The sequence below is a fragment of the Plasmodium brasilianum genome, chromosome 12 (genome assembly GCF_023973825.1).
Source record: "Plasmodium brasilianum strain Bolivian I chromosome 12, whole genome shotgun sequence".
Lineage (NCBI taxonomy): Eukaryota > Apicomplexa > Aconoidasida > Haemosporida > Plasmodiidae > Plasmodium > Plasmodium brasilianum.
In genome coordinates this window covers 44,389-61,080 of record NC_090125.1, presented here as the reverse complement: position 1 = coordinate 61,080, position 16,692 = coordinate 44,389, and the positions used below count along the sequence as shown (strand labels likewise).

General features: G+C 19.3%; 2 protein-coding genes across 2 annotated transcripts; both read left to right on the top strand.

Moving 5' to 3' along the window:
* Positions 1–6,248: 6,248 nt before the first annotated feature.
* MKS88_004014 (uncharacterized protein) lies at positions 6,249–7,134 on the top strand (the record flags this gene model as incomplete). Its single annotated transcript, XM_067217155.1, has 2 exons — positions 6,249–6,332; positions 6,457–7,134. 2 exons carry the CDS (start codon positions 6,249–6,251, stop codon positions 7,132–7,134), a joined length of 762 nt encoding a protein of 253 aa, XP_067071613.1.
* Positions 7,135–12,687: 5,553 nt separating this feature from the next.
* MKS88_004013 (uncharacterized protein) lies at positions 12,688–13,676 on the top strand (the record flags this gene model as incomplete). The annotated part of the gene is made up of 2 exons (XM_067217154.1): positions 12,688–12,774; positions 12,894–13,676. The coding sequence occupies 2 exons, from the start codon at positions 12,688–12,690 to the stop codon at positions 13,674–13,676; spliced, it is 870 nt and encodes a 289-aa protein (XP_067071612.1).
* Positions 13,677–16,692: the final 3,016 nt, after the last annotated feature.

Here is a 16,692-nt window from a genome sequence, read left to right as displayed (position 1 = left end):
GTTCATAATAATTTGAAATATACATGAATTTAAAATTTTTTTAGATTATATATTATAATAAAAATGATTTATGAATTTATAAAAACTGTTTAAAATATTTTACGAGTTTTACACAAATATCCTATCAAATAATATTGTCAGAATTATAATTTTATACTAGACTTCGAAGGTTATTACAGACGCCCATGTAAATATATGATACTGTGGATAAATCAAAGAACAATTTAAATATTTCTATATGTTTATATAATTATTTTAATTGAATATAGGATGAAAATTATAGAAAAGGAACATTACACATAAGAAGTTATATGTGTTGTAATTATTTGTTCGTTTCCGCGGAATTCATAGAACATATATGTCAAAGAACACTATAATTAAAATATTATTATTTATTGTAATTATAAATGAAGTGGTCTAATATTATTTTTGATTATGATTTTTATGATTACTTTTGTGTCAGCAGATATTGATATATAAAAATTATATTTTTATATCATATGAAAACAAAGTTACATATATTTATTATTTCTAGTTGTCCTGACTTTTAAACAGGATTACTATAGTAACGCACAATCATTTTATATTCGTCTATGATGTTTTTCAAATTTAGATAATATTATAATTTAAAAAAATGTGACATTTCGAAATAAAGTAATACGTTAATTTAAGCAAAGCGTATAAAGTATATTAATTAAAAAACAGATGTAAACGATATTTAAAAGGAACCTTTTTATTTGTTAATTATAGAGAATTTGCAATATACAAAGTTTAGTATAGAAGAACAAATATATAAATAAACAAAATATAAATCTGTGAACAAATAACATATGTATTATTAGAGTATTATATAAGAATTCAATTCATATATTATGATTTTTTAAAAGTATTCTTTCTTTTTATTTTTACATTTTAATATAGACAGACATATAAGTTACTGAAATGTCATATATAACCATATGAAAAAAACAACATATAATACACTCTTTTAATGAAAGTTTTATATATAAAATGACATTGTATGTCAATATATAGCATTGTTCTAATGTTATAATAAGTTTTTTTTTTTTTTTTAAATATAACGATAAATTGAAGAATATGCATATAATACAAGGTATAAACATAAAAAATTTTTCATTTTTTTTCTTTTATGTATTTTAGAATAAGAATTTAGTAACGATTAATTTTTTCTTGTTTTTTCTAGCTTCTTTCCCATATCTATTATATATTTCGATGTATATATTTTAATGTATGTTTGATTTTATTATATACATATTGTTTCATTTTGGAAACTCTTCAGTTCATATACACAGATTTATCTCTTTTTTTTTTCATCTTTTTTGAACTTTTTTCAAGTATATACATGTATGAATGAGGACATAATATAAAATGTACATGTATATATATCCCTAAAATTTTCTTTACTTCAAATTTTCATTTCTCCAGTAAAGCTCACTTTAATGTCACTTTTTGTCTTCCTTTTTTTTTTTGAAGTTAGTATTTAAAAAATTAAAATAAAAAAATAATATATTAATAAATTGTAATAGTATTTCATTATGTATAAATTTTTAAAAATATGATAAATTATAAATTTAGCTTTACAATTGTAAAAAAGTTAATTTATGGTAAGTATAAGATAGAACTGTTATAATAATTGTATTAATGTATGTAATACTAATTGGTATACTTATTTTATTTTTTGCACTTGATGTAATGCTTTTTGTTGTAGGCTTAAATATTAATGAAAAGTAAATGCATAAATTCTAATAAATATAAAATATGAGAATTGAGGGAATTATCGCTGTGTACATGAATTATACGCTTTCTTTTTATAGGTTAACTGTATCTTTATCAAGATAAATTAATCATCCTGAATGAAGGTTATGTTAGAAAAGGAGGAATAAAAAAGGAGATAAACATTATCTGATAAGGCCATGGAAAAGTGGCTCCAGTAAAATAAAAAAAAGTAAAATATAATGAAATATGGTTAATACTGATACACAATGTATATGTATAGTTGGATATTTTAAGTTAATTTTGTTTTCCGTTTTTTTTTAAGTTCAAACAGAAATTACAAAGATGTTTTTCTAAAAAGGAAAATGGATATACACACAAGTACTTTATGAAAAAGAGACAGAAATAAAATGGTTGTGAATCTTTTTAAAGCATTTTCCTAAATAATTTTTTGTTTCCTTAGCATGAATGAAAGAGTGAAAAATAGAAAAATTAAGCAATTAATTATATAATTTGTTGGGAATTAGAGATATAAAAGTTGATAATTATTGTTTTCAAATAATTTATATATATCATCTATACTTATATGCCATGTATATATACACTGGAGATGAACATACATGTATGTATATGCGTATGGGCGCGTGCCTATATATAAATATGTATATTTACATAATATAATGTATCCATTTATATATTTTAATACCTGTATATTTCTACATTTCAAAAGACGTATCTTTTATTTTAAAACGTGAAAAATATATTTAATTATTTATCTATATTTATAATACGGCTGATAGAGGCGTGTTTTCTTGCATAAACAGACGGTACACAAAAATAATAATAACTAATAAAACAAGTGAAATATATTTTTTACAACTTCATTTATCTATTTCGTCTTATGAAATCATTATGGCAGTTCCTTTTGATGGATGAGCTTCATATATATATATATATGTATATATGTAGATTTTTTTTTATGTTGTACCGTACATATGTGAAACGAACGAAGGAACCCATAAGAAGAATATATTTATAAAGACACCAATGCATATTAAAATCATTTAAAATAAAATATATCGAATAGGGTATTTATCGTCATTAAGTAATTTTAAGTATATAAATAAATGAAAAATTATGGGTTACCAATTTCGTTCAAGTTGTGTACTCTTATCGAATATCATTATTCATAGATGTATGCATACGTATGCATATAGCATGTTTATATATATATTTTTTTTTTTTTTCATGTATTAGCTTTTCTTGCGCGTGCTAGAGTGTTTATATTGAAAAGTCATAACAGGAAGCACGTAAATAAATAAATAAATATATATATATATATACAAATGTTGTGTCCTGAAAATTTATTTACACGTTATGTCTCTGACTACCTTCTGATGTTCCCCCGTTTTAGTTATTTGCATGTAATTGTAAGTTTATGTGAATAGGAAAGTATAAGATATATGATAAAATTCTTATGAACGAAAAGGAGAATATCACCAATGCATGAAATTTATTGAAAGAGATGCTCTCTTAATGTTGTTATAAATTAAATCGATTAAGAACAAAAATATATGTTAATCCTTTTTCACAGGAGACTGTTTAAATTAATTTGTAAAAAATAATAATTCATGTGTATCCCCATTCTATATCGCGTCCAAATAGTAAACTTTTGAATACATTTATAGATGATTTTTTTAGAGGGTTTTTTATATTGTACATTTATTGTAAGAACTGATAAATAACAAACAAGTGTGTAAAAAATGCAAACGTATAAAGGCAAATGTAAAAGTTAATTTAGTCTAAATCGAAGTAGCAACCTTTATATATGAATATATGTATAATTATTCTGACGTGGAATTACTCGTAGATACTCATGCTTATAATATACTACACCAATAAATAAGCACATTAGGAAATGTATATATGTGTTAATGCAGACTGTATATAAACAACTCTGACATGTAATCATGAATATAATAATTAATTCATTTACAAGATAGAGCAGAATAGAGAAAATTTTACTATTATTTTTGTTAACTTTTTTTTTTTTTTTTTTTTGGTTTCATATATATTTTTTATATTAATGTATTTTTAACCAGCACTATTTTGAAATAAAAATTATAATAAGAAATACATATTACAAAACTAAATGCCAAAATATTTTTATTATATATATATTTATTTTCGATATTTTAATTAGGATATATTCATATGTACTAATATAATTTTACTTATTAGAATGTAATATTAATAGCTCCTTAATAATATAATAATTTATAATATATTTGAATTAAATGAGTGGTTTATATCCAGATTGATATCTTATTATTTATGTTATATTATATATGAGGTTAATTATTTTTAATAAATATTACTTATATATCTATAATAGACGGGTAATATAAATATTTGTTATCGACACTATGTAGCTAATATATATTTGAACCAAAGTTAGCCTAATATTGAAATGCATAATACAGAAATTACTTATTTTATTCTTTCTGAAACTACATGTATATAGTTAAAATGAGTAAAATATATATAATGTAATTAAGTTATTCATAATATAATATTTAAGTAAATTTTAAGGATAAATTTTATTTTTACTTATGACATCATTATATATAGTTGATTATTTATACATTTGTTATTCAGTGAATTGTTTCTTTATGCTTTTACTAGGGAATTAATGGAAACTTAGATATATGGAAAAATATAATTAATTTATATTAATGACTATGAATTTTTTCAAACACTACACTTCCTTTTAAAAATATAAATCTATTGCAATAATAATTTGATATATATAATATATATATAGTTCATACATGTTCAATAATTATTTTAGTAATTTTATAAGCTATTATATGTTATAATTAAAATATTACTCTCTATTATGTATATAAGGATTATTTACATAAGGATAGGTTATATAAATTTTTGTGAATTTTATTTATGAGCTTTTTACAGTGAATATCTCTAATTTTTTAAAACTGCTCTATTGTAATTTTAAAAGTAAAATTAAGATTAATATTACTATTTAATTTGTTAAACATGAGGTACATACTATTGAAAATGTATTACATATCCAAAAAAAATATTAAGTATTCCATTTATTCGGATATAGAGAGCTGAAACTGGATATTTTGAATTGAATATTTGCATATAAATACAAAAGAAATATTGATCATTTTGTTAATGAAAATTGTAGTAAGAACATTAATTTTTTTTTTTCATTATAAATATATAAAGTTATGATATTTTACGAAATAATATTTTTTATGAATTTGATATATATACATACGTAAGGATTTTGTCCTAGGATTATGATTAAAGGAAGGATATTATAAAATTGCGTTAGTAAAGTTTTAATTTCAAGGAGATATGTTAGTAGAATATTATTAATTTTTGTATTACAGAGTTTTACTAATGAAAGAAAGATTAAATACATATATTACATTCTTGTCATAATTGCTTAATTGTACTACATAGGAATCATTTAACAATTTAGTATAAAATAATTCACTAATCAAATAATATGTATTTTTATTCTTAATTGAATTAAACTAATACATATTTAGCTTAAGAACTTTTTGATGCTATTATATTTTATAAAATAATTTAAGTATATCGTCACTTTTTTTTCTTTAATCTAATTTCATCTAAATACACATAAATATATATATATATATATGTAAATAAAGTAAAAAAAATTATGTTTGTAAAATTAAAAATCTTTAATTTAAAAATTATAGTATAAAATATATATAATTAAAATTTATACTGTAATAATAAAAGATGAATCTTTAATTAGTCTTAAAATATATATTTTATCATATATTATTTATTATGTTTATTATTTTAAAATATGTTATAAAACAAACAAGAATACATATTTTAGCCTAGTAACCGAGGGTGGTAATATAACACAAAACATTATGCCATATATTGTTATTCTAATTTATTATTATAATAATTAATACATTTCATGAAATAATAAAAAAATTTCAAAAACATAACTTATATAAAATAAAAATTATTAATTCGTAACATTTATGAAATAGTAATTATTCTATTACTATAAGGATGAATTAATTATCTATGTTATATATTATCTATAATGTATATAAACTCTCTATATATAAATATTTAGAAATCTTTTTTTATTTTAAAAAGTTTTAATAAAAAAGTTATTTAATTACTACACTATATTACATAATTATTTTATTTTTTATTTCTGAATATTTTTCAATGAACTAAAATTATTTTATTAATGAATAAATCATTTACATTAAAATAAGATTAGGTAAATAATTTAAGATATATTCTAAAAACTTTTTTTGTCGTTGTAGTAAAATGAATTACACTTAATATATTTTATTAGGTATTTACAAAGGACTAATAAATTTAATTTATAAAAAGTAATAATGCATTTTATTATTAAAAATATATTATATTAATATTGTTAATTTTTACTTACTTTATATATTAGAATATTATAGACCTTTATTATGGAACATAAAATTAAGTTATTCTTATTTATTAAAATATATGCTTTCATAGGTTTAACTTGGATATGTGATCTTAGCAATAACGTAATAAGAAAATAATATATAAGGAAATATTTATTTTAAATATTCTCACTATATTATTTTTATTAATACTGTTATTTAACATAAATTAATTATTATTTAAATTAAAAATATATTGATTTTTTAGGGAAAGTTTAACAAATATTTATATGACAACTACAATAATGATAGAAAATTAGGTATAAGAAAATATCGATTATTAGCAAAATATAAACTAGATAAGGATTCAAATATTGCGCTTTTAAAAGGGGATTCACTAAATAATGAAAGGTGCAAAAAAAATTATGTATCTAGTAGTGAAAAATGGGCTAACGAAAAGAACAAAAAAATTAATAGAAATTTATTAAATAAGGCGCAATATTATACAGAAGTTGTGGATTATGATAGTGGAATGTTCGATGGAAAACATTTCCATTTTGAAAAAAAATGGATAAAAAAGAAAAATTGTAATAATTTAGTTGAACGAAATAGAAGAATTTGTGACATAGCTTTAAAAAAAATAAAATTTAGAAGTTACAGTTTCGGAGTTACTCAATTTTTTATATTTTTGTTGTTTGGAGTAGGATTAGCAGTATTGCCAACTTTTGAATTTTGGAGTAGTGTGGAGGCGAAGATTAAAGGATCCTCATTATTAGGTACTTTGTATAATGCTATAGATGCGTTGGATAAACATCAACAATTTTATATTTATTTAGCATTATTTAGCGTAATTATGATTACGTTATCTGTTATGCTTATTATTGGAATATACAAGATCTTAAGAAATAATGAAAAATATAATAAAATTAAATTAATGACGGAGTAAAAGGTATAATTAGAAATATATATTTTTCTGTAAAGTATTCCTCAATGTGACGAAATAATTTTAATATTTTCTATTGTACTATAACTGAACGTGTACACGTGAACTTTTTAATATATGATAATAGAAATATATGTTTTACTTTTATTTGTTTATTTGAATGTCTTAATGTTTTGGAACTTGTATTTTAATTATATGTTGCATCATAGATAAATATTACGTTATTATATATATATTTGTGTATTTAAATATATTTCTTTGAATATATAGTTTTATGCTTCAAAATGAATTATAATTGTACAATTCATACAATTTTGTGGATGTAATATGATATATATTTTTACTAAACTGTTGTTATTTTTATTTCATATATTATTGTGGTCTAATTTTATTATTTATTCAGGCTTTTAAAAAAATTTATTAACTATTTTTAATTAAAAATAGATGTGCCTTCACTTATATTCTACATAAGGAAATGAGTGTTCATTGGTACATTGGAAAAAAAAAAAAAAAAAATATATATATATTAATAGAAAAAGACTTAATATTTATTATACAAAATTCAGTTTTTGAGAAATATTCAGCAAAACATATTTATTTTAAAAATAATTCAAAGTGCTAGTTTTTTTAGTATTGTGTAAAACTCACGCTATAAATGTATATTAACACAGTCGTTTAATAATAAATTATTTATAAATGCTTAATAACTTGAGGATATTAAATATATAAATTAAGTGAAGACATAAAACAATTTATAATTTTATTATTGTTATTAATATTGCAATTAATTCAGTTTTGTAGAAATTATTTAAATATATATTATACTAAAAATTACTATATAAATAAGTTATATGTTTTATGTATCTTTTTAAGTTATTAGCGTATTAAATTAATACATTAATGTTATTTATATGTTTATATATCTCTTTAGAATTTTTTCTTTATTTTTAATATTATTTATTATCTATCGTAAAACATATCTTTGGTAAAATTAAAATCATTTATATTTAATATAAATATTAAATTAACTGTGATTTCCATTTGTCATTTCTTAGAATCAGTTTTATAACTAATGAATCAAAATAATTTCAATAAAATAAAAATTTTAGATATTTTATTCTCCTATAAGATAGAGATTTTATTTTTAAAAAAAAGAATATGTTAAATATGTATCTTCCGCAATCGTAGTGGTTATGAAATTATATAAATACAACATATTTCTTTTTGATTATGCGAAAATATTAGAAATTATGAACATATAATACCAAATTAATAACTAATAATATTTTGATAATTAGACTTTTTTTTTTCGATTTTATCTTAAATTATTTTGACCTTTTTTTTATATGATTGTTGTAGCTCTTTGAATAAGAAAATACCTTTGTTTTTGTACACTATAAATTACAGTAGTTCTTTATGCTTATTTTAATAATTATATTAACATTAATAATAATTCTATATATATATAATTTTGTGTATTTATTTTTTATTTTATGGGTTTTTTAAAATGTTCATTTCATTTTTTTAGAATTATTCATAAATTTACTAATTGATTCCAAACGTTCAAAAATATGTTTTTCTTTTTATTTTTTTAGAATATACTCGTGTAATAATAATTACATATATGTTCTTTATTCCACAATAAACATTAATATAATCACCTCAGTTATAATATTTTGAAATGAATATATGATGTATTCAAGTTCCTTTTTTGTACAAAATGTGCACAATACATGATTTAGGAAATTTGAAATAATAAAAATGGATGTGTTTATGGCTTAATTTATATTTTTTAATATGTAAATACAATATAATATTTGTTATGCTTTAATTTATACTAAGCTGCATCTTAAAATGTTTATTTTTCATTATGTTATTATTATAATTGTATTTAATATAGTGATTGTATAGACAGAAAAATATATATTATTTGTTTAAGCTTATTTTATATTTTTTTTTTTAAATACATAATTATAAAGCTTAAAATAGTATGTAAATATATACATATATATTCGATCACTATTAAGAATAAAATTAAGGGAGCATCATGTATAAAATACAAAATACTAGCTTTTACATAATTTTGTTCTTCTTTCAATATTATATATCGGAATCCTTTTAAATAAAAGACTAATTATAATTAAATGAGTTTATAAGTCATACTAATAATTAATTTTTAAAAAGGGTTTTATTAAATAGTTGTACTGATAAAAAATAATGATGAAATATTTAATATATGTAATGAATTATATACATGAATGAAAGACATAATTATAAGGATAAATTAAAGGGTTCAGTTCCTATATATATTATAATTGTTTACATCTTATAATATGGCTCTTGATTTTGTATTTTTTTGCATTAAACATAGAGTAAACTACAAATATTCCATAAATGAATTATTAAATGTAAATTAGTCTTAAGCAAAAATATATTAATTTTCATTTAAATAGTTACTGTATAATAGTTGTCGTTAGTTTTTTTATTTTTTTTTGTTATTATTTTTTGAAAATAAATACTTATATAGTTAGGAGTGAATATGAAAGGTATTTAAAAAAAACTTATATGAAATCTATTATAAGTATACAAATGAAAGTACTAGTTTAATGAAAAAATAATGAATGGCAGTTACATAAGTTATATTTTGTATATATACAAGCAGGAATGTTTATAAAAAATAATAAAAAAAAAAGAATAAAAATATGGTGCATATGAATTTAATTTAAAATTGGACCATGTTTTTTATGACATTAATATGATTAAAAGACATCTAAACTATGAATTAAATATATAAGAAAAATACAAACATATTATAGAATAGTAAAAAGAAGAGGAATTTTATAACATAAAGATTATGTGATCAGAAGAGATATGACATTATATATATATATATATATATATATATATAGGTATATAAAAGAACGTTTAGTATTGTATCTTCCACTGTTTTATAGGATATACGAGAAATTCTCAAATGTGTATGGAAATAATGGCTAACAAGAGAAGTAAATATCATGAAACATTATTTTAAGGGGATGGTTTTTAAAAATAATTAAGAATTTTTAGAAAAAAATGTATGAATGTTGTAATGAATATGAGAATGATATATTACTGGCAATTATAAGTGGTTTAGAAGTTAAAGAATATTTCGAAGAATTCCATTATTGTAAAAGGAATATACTAAAAGAAGAATTGTTTTTAATACTATTAAAAGGAAGTGTGATTAAAGAATACATTAGAAATAAAGGATAATTTATAGATTCACTCATCAAAAATAAGTGATAATAGAATAACTTCATAAGAATAAAAGAACATATATACTATGAAAAAATGGAAAAGATCTATATTAAATATTAATGAAATAAGGAATTTTATAAAGATATAGTTCAGGAACTTTTTGAAAGCATGCATAGCTCTAACGTAGGCAATGTTTGTGAGAATATATTTTATATTGAGTATGAAAATTTATCTAAAAATGAAGAAAACATAAAAAAAAAAATATATTGTAAATAAATAAGTGTAAAAGAAAGATATATAGAGGAAAATATGCAAATGAAGAAAGCATATGTAAATAATAAAATAAATTGGCTATATATTTTACATAATAAATATAATATATATATAATTATGTTACACAAGCTGAAATGAAAATTATAAAAAATTAATTATAGAATATAATGAATTAAATAGTTATTTTATACTCATGAATTTTATAAACTAATTAAAAGGAAACGAGAAAATTACATAAATTATACATTTATTAATAAATGATACTGTATCACTAGACGTTAAAGAGAAATTGGAGATAATATATATTTTATATATTAACCTTCTTCAAGAGGCAGTATGTAATTAATTACAAAATTGAATAGATATTATATAAGAATAAAAATGAATATATAAGTATATTTAGGCATTTAAAATATTTTGTAAAATATAAAAGTATAGTAACTTGTGTGAATAAATACATCTATCAATGATTTTATTTTAAAAGTATCTCTCTAAATATATATTAAAAAAAAAAATAGTAATAATATATAGTGTTAAAAATTATTTATTTTATTTAGGGGAATATTTAATTTATAGTTACTTTTATTCTTAACAATTCATTCATTTATAATATAAATATTAAAATAGTTCTTTTTTTAGAGTTATATTATTTTATCTTGTACATTTTGAAAAATTGTTTTTTTGAGGTTCTAAAACGATATTCTTCCTTTATAAATTTTTTTTAATAAAATGTTTAATACTTATAGTAATTAAATTCATAGAGTATATATAATATAAAATATGTTAATATATGAGGGTTTAGAATTCAGTTTATAAATCAGAAACTATCAACATTTGTTAGTATAATTTTGATTTTTTCTAAGAATCGTATGTTGTAGATTATTAATATTTGGGCTTTTAATTGTTTAAAAAAGAAAAAAAAAAAAAAGAACATCTATTATTTTATTATTAGCATTTTCGTGATAGTTCAACAATTAAATTTTATAAAAATTATTAAACCATTTGTGATAAAAATAACTAATAAGATACAATGATATATTTTTTCATAATTGTAAAAATGAACAAATAATTTATTAAATCAAGGATATATTTACAACAGTATATTTAATACAAGATTTAATGATATATATATATTTTTTTTTTTTTGTTCAATATATTATATTAACATTTCCTTAAAAAATATACATATAATTAAAAAAAAATATATACAAAAAAAAAGTTAAGTAAAACTTTTAAAATTATTCCATTTTAAAATAATGGTATATATTGCGCATTATTAGAACTATTAATATACAAAATATTATACGAAAATAAAAAAATCATAATTTATTTACATTTAAATAATATTTTGTATTATATATTTCTTAGTATCATATAAATTCAATTTTTTACATACACTATAGACCATTAAAGAATGAAATGGTATAATTAGTACATTGTAAAATATTGTATAAACTATTAATTTCTTAATATATATATACTGTTATTATATTATTATAATAATTAGGATTTTTTATTATTAATTATTTGTTCTTTGAAAGAAAATATTAACAAAAAAGCAATAACATTAGTTACTGTATCAGTAATATATAAAAAATATGTTTTATCTATATTCTCTCTATGTCATATTCTCTACATTCCGTACTCTATATAATTCAACATCTAGAAATATTAAGTAATCTTATATTTTTTCTTTAAAAAGAATTAATAAAATTATTAATTAATTGCTCTAACGTGTTAGATAATTAAATTTTATATCTTGAATAATTAAGAATAAATTCATGTTTTTTTATTTTAATGAAAATTAGTTTTTCAAACAAAAAATTAAGATGTGACAACTAAAGTATATTTTTAAATGTATTTTACATTGTGTCTATTGTAAAGAAAATTATAGTTACATATAATTTATATGTTTTTTCGAAAAAATAAAAATTAATAGAAAAAATAAAATAGCAAAAGAATAATATATTATTATATAACATTAGAGGAATATTACGCTAATGTTAATACTTTCCTTAACATATAACTATATTAAAGATTTATATTATGGAACATAAAATGAAGCTAATTACATTTAATAGAATTTCTGTTTTTATCCTCCTAGCATGGATTTGCCTCTTTAACAATGATATGGTGAGATAGTAATATTTAAGAGTACTTGCATTATTTATATTTTTGGTGTTTTATTTTCATGAATACAAATTTTGAACATGAATTATTAAAGAAGAAATATTTAAATTTATTTTTTTTAGAGTATGTTCAGCACATATTTTGACGGGAACTGTAAACTTGTTAAAAATTCACATAGAATATTATGTCGTTCACTGGCAAAATGTAAAAATGATAAAGATTCAAATATTTTAACTTTAACAGAAGGGATACCAAATATTGTATTGAGAAAAAAAAAGGATGTATTTAATAATGAAAAAAAGGTTAAAGCAGAAAATAAATCATTATACATAAGTTCAACAAATAATACTAAAGACAATAAAGAAGCTATGAAAAATAAGTCTTGTATATATGAAACAAAAAAATATTCTCGTTTAGAAAAAAAAATATTTAAAGAACTTGATTACGTAGATTTCCTTAAAAACAACAGGATGATTAGTGATAAGTTATACAAAAAAATAATTCGTAAAAAATATGGATTACGATTTACCTTACCCTTACTGGGGGTTTTGCTATTATCAGCATTTGTTATAATAGATATTATATTGGGTTTTGTACATACTAAAGATTTCTGGGGTGCAATAGGTTTAACGGATTATTTAAAGACATTAAGTGATTCAGGAGGTTCGTTGTATTCCCTATTAACAGAAGCAAAGAATTATTTACCATCATGGTTAACACAATGTGCACAATGGTCAAGAGACGCTGGTCACAGTTGCAAGGAGTTCTGTACCTTAACTAATTTATTTGGCATTATAGTATATTTCGTACCTTTTTTTATAATAGGTGTCACATTTATATCATTGTTAATTTACTATCATAAAAAAGTTAAAAAATTTGAAAAAATTAAGTTCAGGAAAAGGTAATATGTATATTAAGAAATATAATACTTTCTATGAGGAAGTGTTTTTATAAGTATTATCCTATATATCTTTAGTTACATTGTCGTTTGACATACGCATTAATAGATATATTTTATATGTGCACTTGCATATACCTTACTGTTTTGAAAATAAAATATAAAAAACAATATTCGTCGTTTTTTTTCTAATTCGAATATTTTAATATTTTCGAATTTGTGTTTTAATGTATTAAGCTCAATTATACACATTAGACATAACATGTGTATTTGTATATTAAAATAGATTTCTTTGAAACATTTTTTTTTGATTAAAAATTAATATGTAATAAGACTATTAGCATATTTTTATTGAAGTGTGGTAATTTATATTTGGCGTATAAATGGTTTTGTTCTGTTTTTTTATTGTATTCTAGTTTTAAATGATAATTTTTGTAGGTTATTAAGAAAATATATTATAAATTTTATATTAGGTATAAATGAGCTATGCTTTGTATTTAATGAATATAAGTGTATAACCTCCATAAAAAAGATATTTATATGTATTTACAAAGAAAAGTTTTAATATTTATTCTATAAAATAATATTTATGAAATTTATATTATAAAAAATATTTATTGTGAAAAACTCTATAATGTTTTACTAGTTCTTTTTTCATGAAATAAATTTGAGGTTATTTATAGTTAATAAAAAATGAATATGCTTATTAAATATAAGTTATTTATAATTGTCTAAGAAGTTATGGATACTTTATCGTTAAAATTGAATGAATAGTTAAAAAAATTTAATAATTAATTATTGAGAATAGTTATGGTGTTAATTAATTTTGAAAAGAATTAAATATAAATTATATTGAAATTTTATAACTAAATAACCTATATATTTTATTTACTCCACTACTAAAAACATAAATTAATGAATTAAGTGTAAGTATATATTAACACATAATATATTATATATATATTGGAACTATCATATATAAAAAATAAAAAAACTTTTTTATAAAAAAATGAATTCTAATACTTCTGTTACTCGTTCAAGTAGAAAATTCTTAAACATTATTGTTGTATGTATATATAAATCTGAAATTTGATAAGAATAACATAAAAATTATTTTAATTCTTTGATTTGCTATATGATATATTAGAACTCTAGTTACATTTTTATATAGTTTCTACTAAGATAAAATAAACACTTATACATATATATATTAAGTCTTTGTTTCCTTTAATTTTACAATTACTGTTTCATGTTCTAATGTATTCATTTCACCCATGCAGTTATATATATATATTTTTTTAAAATTGGTAGTATATAAAAATTATTAATGAATGGTAACCAAATTTTGAATTTTCGAATATTAATATATGAAAGTAAATAGAAAAACTAAAGTTATATTAATATTATATATAATTTTATTAATACTAATATATCTTTTATGGAGTGGAAATTAAAATGCTTATTAATATATTTAATTGTGTTATTATATGATGTTGAAAAATGACATAGGAGAAAATATGTATATTGAAACGTCTAAAAGTGAAATATGTACAAAAGTTTCCTTATAAATATAAAATCGTATAATTTAAAAAAAAAATTATTTTATAATACTTTGCTGCTTATGTATTTTTTTTTTAAATTATATAATATTTCTATATGGTTAAATACTTTAGACAAATAAAAAAAATTAATAAGTCGCGTTTTGTAGTATTGTTACTCATTTAAATGTACAAGAAATATAAAATATGTAAACGTTCAGTTATCATTCAATTTATGACATTACGTTGATTATATTATTAGATAAATATTCTCTAGTATTTTTTAGTAGGTCTGTTCAATATTAAAAGTATAAATATATATTAAGAACATTTTCTTTTTTTACTATTTTATGATAATTATGTCATATTTTTTAAAAAAAATTGTACGAACAGTTTTTCGTCCATTATATTTTAATTATGATTTAATATTTAATAATATTAATAGTAAGAAATGTGTTTATTATCCTGGGAAGATTCAAGGATAATTTTGAATTTAAGCAAGAACCTTACTCCTACAATGTAAAAGAAAGAGAAACATTGCAAACATGCTCTTTAATAGAGGGAACACAATATATTTTTATTATAATAATCACATGATTGAACGAAATATTATGATGATAAAGATTATTTATTAATTAAAAAGATTTATTTAACGAGTATTTACTCTTATTCTTTAATATAATTAGTTTTTCTTTTAATTGTTTTTTTTTAAAAAACATGAACATATAAATACAGAAAACAAAATCTATCTTTACTGAAATACTCCAAAAGGAAAGTTAAAAATATATTTTGCGTATATATAGCTTTATAACAACAAATCAAGTCAAGATATTCATCAAAAAAAAAGCAACTGAAAATCTCTTTCTGTGTATTCTCTATATGTTGTATTTGATTTTTGCATTTTATTATTATTCTTTAAAAATTATTTTTATATTTATTTTTTCCTTTTTTTATATTTTTTGAATTTTTTTCGAATATGTACTTGTATATATATGAAAAAAACATAATTTACATATATACATATATCTCTAAAACTTTCGTTACTTCAAAATTTAACTTTTCTTTTTACATCTGTTTTTTTTGTTTACTCTTTTTCATACGCCACTTTATTTTTTACATTTTTCAATTAATATTTGAAAAATTAATATAAAAAAATGAAGGATTATTAAATATTAATAGAATTAACTAGTTAGAGAATATTTTTTAATAAGTATAAATTGCATTTTGGCAATGTCACAAAATCACTGAAATATGTGTATAACTTTGAACTGTTATAATAAATTATGAGATATATGTAACTAAAATTGTAAAATTTATTTTATTTTCTGCGATTGGTATAATTATTTTCATTTTTCCGTAGGTATTAATGGAAAATGCATGAAAAAATATTAACAGTTGTATAAAATGAGAACTGCGTGAATTACGATTATATATATGTAAGCATTATCAATATGATGTTCATAAACAACGCGATGTGTTTTATGA